This window comes from Carassius carassius, chromosome 50, assembly GCF_963082965.1.
Source record: "Carassius carassius chromosome 50, fCarCar2.1, whole genome shotgun sequence".
Taxonomy (NCBI): domain Eukaryota; kingdom Metazoa; phylum Chordata; class Actinopteri; order Cypriniformes; family Cyprinidae; genus Carassius; species Carassius carassius.
Window position 1 is genome coordinate 11,156,836 of NC_081804.1, and position 5,986 is coordinate 11,162,821.

Below are 5,986 nucleotides of genomic sequence, written 5' to 3' on the forward strand. Positions count from 1 at the left end.
GGGAAATACTGAGGTCATTATATTGAACAAGTATAATTAGAAGCAAACAAATTTAGCTTAAAATTATGTTCAGAAATTATGTGAAATTATGTTAAAATTTTGCTAGCATATAAACTTCGTAAATACATAAGCGACAGTGTAACATAAAACATGAATTAATAGTAAATGAACATACGTGAAAATAATTTCAATGTATCCCACAAACTATATTATTATCACAATTATAAACAAAATAATAAAAGTATAAAACCATGATATTTATAAAATATAAAAGAACAAATCAATCAAAAAATCAAAGAAGTTTTATAAATTATTATTATTATTAAGAAAATAAAAGATTTAGAGTATAGTATAAAAACAATTTTAAAGAATTTAAAAGACCATATCAAACCACTGATGTATAACAACAACAACAATAATAATTATTATAATTTAAATAATTGTTTAGAATGTTTAGCAGACTTGCACAACTTTACAGATTTCAAGTCCTTATATTCCTTTAAATACTTCTTACATTAAGATACAAGCTACGATCTTAGGAGCTCAGGATTTAATACACTTTCACTGTATCCCGCTGTTACAACATTTGTTTTGAAGAAAGGCAGAGTGCTGACGTTACGTTAGAACTTTTATTTTGAAGGACAAGAAGTCAGAAATCAGAGCATGGTTAACTCAAAGGACAAGAGAGCTCAGGAAATGGGTATGAAAGACTGGCGAGCATGATTTCACCAAGTACAATGTGTTCCTGGATCAACATCCTTGTTGATCCTGGAACAACATTCCAATCATCAAATCAGAATTGAGATATAACTTTTCAGAAAATATCTGTTTTAGGCTTACAACCAGAGTTAGGTGCTTCTACACCCTTGAAAAATCAGCTACCATTTCCCACTGATTTTAGGAATAAATTATGGGTAGGGTTAGGTTTAGGGGTAGGGATTGGGGTAAGTCTATATTTTTGGACAATAATGTTGATCCAGGATCATCAGAAGATGTTGATCCAGAAACATGTATAGGACCAGCAGTGTGTTGGTCTTCAGTCCCACCATGGTTCCTGCTTGAGCCTACAATTGATTTTTCAGTGCCAGATCAAGTTAAGGAAGATAATGGTGATCTTGTAGCCATGGTTTGTGAACATTTAAATCGAACTGGTCAGGTTGTTTGCAGATATATACTGATGGCTCTATGAATCCACTCAATGGGAAAGCAGCAATAGGGATAAGTATATCTATGTAGGTTTTGCACAAGGTTTTGAAATTCTTCGGGCTACAAGAAACCACATATTTTCTGATCTGTTGGAATCTGGAGTCTCATCTTTATCTTTAAATAAGGAAAATAAGGAATAAGGAACAAAGGTTGTTATACGTTATTTGTACTCCACACTGGTCTTTATTTGAGGATTAAATATATGAGATGGAGTTCTTCAGCTGAACCGAGGAGGGCAGCAATACGCCAATGAAGCGTCTAAGCTGCACAAATCACACAAGAAGAAGAAGAAGAAGAAGAAGAAGAAGAAGAATTCAAAACCTTAATGCAAGAACTAGACAGAGTACAGGCCAAGGCACTTTGAATATGTAGTGGTGCGTTTAGGACAACACCTATTCCATCATTACAAATAGAAGTAGGGGAAATGCCGTTAGATCTAAGGCGATTACAACTATCCATGTCTTATTGGATAAATCTGCAAGGCCATGAAGAAACACACCCTACAAAGAAGGTGTTATTAGAATGCTGGGAGTATGGGCGTCCACTATGCAGTTTTGGGTGGCATGGGAATAGGCAGGCCAAATATATGGAAATTGACAACATTGCTTGTTGCAAAACTGTTAGCACACCAACAATCCCACCATGGATGTTTTGTTATCCCAGGGTAGATTTGGAAGCTAAGAATATAATTAAATCAGGGATATATCAAAATGTTCAGCAATATATTGACATAAATTATGAAGACACAGTTCAGATTTTTACAGACGCATCAAAAGATCAGACTGGGAAAACAGGGGTAGCAGTACACATTTTAAAGTATAATGTAAATATTAAAAAAAGGACAACAGATCATCTGGCCATTTTTACAGCAGAAATGGTAGCAATAATTCTGGCTTTACAATGGGTGGAAGAAGTAAAACCAAATAAGGTGATTATATGTTCAGACTCAATGTCCTCACTAGAATGCATTCAGAGTGGAAAATCTATATGTAGACAGGATTTACTAGATGAAATTAATCAAATTTATTTTATAATAAGTCAACAAAGCATAAGCGTAGGATTTATATGGGTTCCTGCACACAGGGGAGTGAAGGGTAACGAGAAGGCAGACATGCTGGCAAAGGAAGCAGTTACATCAGAACTGGTTGAACTCGATATTAAATTAAGTAGGTCAGAAATTAAAAGTATTATTAAGAATAAAATTAACAGAAAGTGGCAGGAGAGATGGGTTAAGGAGTGAAAAGGCAGACATTTGTATAATATACACAAAGAGGTTACAGCTAGAAAAATCAGTGGATTGGAAAGACAGGAGGCAACATGGTTTTCCAGAATGAGGATGGGACATACAAGTTTAAATAGTGGATTGCACATAATAGGGAAACATCAGACTGGACTATGCATAAATTGTGGAGTAGTAGAAAATGTAAAACATATACTTATAGATTGTACACAATACACCAGAGAAAGGGAGAATATGAAGAGAGCACTAGACAGAGAGTTAACCATGGGAAATGTATTGAGTGTAAACAGCACACAGTCCACAGTTAGGGCGGTTATTAATTATCTTAAAGAAAGCCAACTAGCAAGAAGAATTTAGTTATTTATCTATTTAATTTATATTATTATTTCAAGGTTGAGGAGATATAAGAGTGGAAGCTGGAGGAGCTGAACACGCAGCGCCAGCTGAAGCTTTCTTTTTTCTTTTCTTTTTTTTCTTCTTTTTTTTGACATCCCTATGCGATCACACCTCAGCCCAGTAGATGGCGGTAATGCACATTGATTGCAAACTGCCAATAAAAAATACAGAAGAAGAAGAAGAAGAAGAATTCAGAAATCAGCCATTTGGAAAGTGCAAGGAGCGATTGTTGACGCAGGGCTGTGATTGAGAGCTGAGCTCCGATATTAACAGCCGCGATGGGGAAAAAGACTCGCACAGGTACCGGCAGGAGAACCATATTGCAGCTTTCACCGCCGGGACCGACCCGCAGCGCTCCAGGAGCAGCCAGAGAGGACGGTGTCGGCTCGGGGTCCGAAGGTGAGAGAGAGAGAGAGAGAGAGAGAGAGAGAGAGACAGACAGACAGAGAGAGAGAAAGACGCGTCTCTAGTATTATGGAGCAAGACAGCGAGTGGAAAACCAGTTTGCTCAGTAAATTTACTAGTCAATTGTGATATTTGGCTAATCATAATAAAAAATATTACATTTATACCGTTTTTGTTATAAATTAAGGTGTTTTAATAAACAGATACAGACTGTGTGGTTCAGTTAATATCTTATGAAGCGCCGTTGGTCAAGTTTAGCGTTAGCAACCGAGGAATGTTCGTGCTGATATAGCTTGTCAAACTGGTTATGACATAAACAACATAAAATCACCCGTAATGATTTACTCTGATATATTACAGAGAAATGTGTTATTTAAATCATGTATAAGCTACAATTTGGAATTAGCAGCACGGCTTCACTGTGCTTCAGACAAAGCGTTAGCTAAACATGCTAATTCACCCGCACCGGAAGATCAAGGATAACTTTGTTATAACGTTAAGTGTTTTAAAAACTTTACAAACTGTCTGTTTCATTTAGTAGACGAACCCGAGGGTAATTCAGATGGCCAGAGAGAAGTTAATGTGGTAATGAAGACACCAGCTGTGAAGGCCACACGTAAGTTATACCAGATTGCTAGCACTACCTAATAATATATGCCGTATAACGTAATTTATAACGTGTAATAAATGAGTCGGTGTGTGTGTATGTGTGTTACAAATATAAAGTGTATATATATATATATATATATATATATATATATATATATATATTACACTTTATATTTGTATTACTTTTAAATATCGTACAATTTGAAGGTTATTCACTTATTTTTTGCGAAACTGATACATTTCAAATAGAATAGAAAGTTCAGCAATTCATTAATGAATAGAAAGTTTATATGTATTTGTGAACTTTTTTTACCTTTATTGCTATTTTTATTTTGTTCCATGAACATCATCATTCAGCGTAACAGAGATATTTTAGTAAAAATGAAACAACATGCTTAATTTGACCTTTTATTATATTTTAAACAATTTAAAAAGATTGGTAAAGATTTAAAGTGATGATAAATTAGTATATTGGGGGCTGCACTGTGATCCTTAAATAGTTTTTAAATGACATCTGATGATTCTTGTTCTAAACGTGCCTGACAATAATTTCTGGTATATAAACTATTGTTCCTTTGAAGTGCATTTGTGTAATAAGTTTGTGTTATCTTTAGATACACATGTAATTTGAAAATATGCTTAGTTTAAAGAATCTCATCTGTACTACATTTGATTAAATTTACCTTGTATTTTCTTTGTAGAGGGTTTATCTCTGCTTGGAGCATATGAAGACAGTGAAGACGAAGATGCAGCAGAAAACACATCGACTGTCACAAACACAAAGCATAACCAGTCCGCAGACATTGACAGCACGCTTGCCAATTTTATGGCGGTAAGTGAAATCATAAGGTACTTAAGACCAGACATATTGATATGTGCATATTTTATACTAAAAATATTTTGATATGGGTTATCGTATGTCTTCCGTAAAGGAAATTGATGCGATTACGACCCAACCAACCCAGACAAGTGAATCTGCGACAGAGCTGAGTGCACCAGCCCCAACTCCTCCTCGTCCCGAACCCAAAACAGACCAGCAGACTCATGATCAGAATGGACCCGTACAGGAATTTCAATACGACACACAGTACTCCCTCGCAGGGGGTGAGCTTTCTAGTCTGCTGGTTCTGTTTTGGACATAAATCTCAAATTAAATGAAAGAATGTGGATGTTAGTACTTGTATTCTCTCGTTTGGGGATGTTGTAGCTGGGTTGGAGATGGGTGATTGGCAGGAGGTGTGGGACGAAAATACCGGCTGTTATTACTACTGGAATACTCAGACCAATGAGGTGGCCTGGGAGCTCCCGCATTACCTGGCAAACCAGATGCAGAGTCTACATCAAACGGGCAGGTGAGTTGGAAACATGAGGCCAGGAAAAGGGACATTTTGCTGGCAGTCAGAAGTCAGTTTTAAATGAGTTTTACTAGATGGAAATTGTCATTATATACAATATTGTATTGTATTAAGATATTTTATTTAAATGATATTTTATAAAATGCTTAATATGAACTAATAATAACTTATATATTTATAATTGTATTAATATTAACACATTCTGCTATATTGTAATTTATAATGTATATTACTGTATTTGATATATTTGTCTGTCTTTGATATTTTCCACAGTTCGTCTGTAAATGGCAATGGTGTGGCACATCATAGCAGTTATACTGAACAGCTGTCTGTTGCAGCTGCTCCTGCATCTAAAAAAGAAACCATAAAGAAGGCAAGATTTTTTTGTATGACTTCACCCTTAACTGCGTGAGTTGGAAAACTACTTGGAATTAACTTCTTTAGTCATTAGTAAAATTCTGCATCCTCTGCCCACACAGGAAGTAATTGAGAGTGTTGTGGCTTTGACCAGCAAGGAAGAAGAGAGGAGAGGGGTGGCAGCTACTCTCCTAGCTCCTCTTATCCCAGAAGAGGTTAAGGAGGCAGAGGAGAAGTGGAGAAAGAAGGTGCTGGCAATGGAGGAGACTGTAGAAGGGTCGCAGGAAGTAGAAGGCGAAGGCACTCCATCTTTGGACTCCCCAGCACACCGAGATATGGACAGCCAGAGTAACCAGCGCAGCAGGAACCACTCCGCAGAGTCCTCTGACAGGGAGGAGGAGGCTGAAGAGGACACCAT

At 36.4% G+C, this 5,986-nt stretch overlaps 1 protein-coding gene across 1 annotated transcript in view; it reads left to right on the forward strand.

The window, feature by feature from the left end:
• Positions 1–3,016: 3,016 nt before the first annotated feature.
• Positions 3,017–5,986, forward strand: part of LOC132133720 (formin-binding protein 4-like) — an 18,463-nt gene continuing 15,493 nt past the window's right edge. Inside the window, exons 1-7 of the mRNA XM_059546641.1 lie at positions 3,017–3,241; positions 3,786–3,863; positions 4,558–4,688; positions 4,789–4,960; positions 5,064–5,208; positions 5,485–5,584; positions 5,691–5,986. The exon at positions 5,691–5,986 is cut by the window's right edge and continues 31 nt beyond it. Of these exons, the coding sequence (XP_059402624.1) occupies positions 3,121–3,241; positions 3,786–3,863; positions 4,558–4,688; positions 4,789–4,960; positions 5,064–5,208; positions 5,485–5,584; positions 5,691–5,986 (1,043 nt within the window). The 5' untranslated portion in view covers positions 3,017–3,120. The remainder of the gene's footprint in view (positions 3,242–3,785; positions 3,864–4,557; positions 4,689–4,788; positions 4,961–5,063; positions 5,209–5,484; positions 5,585–5,690) is intronic.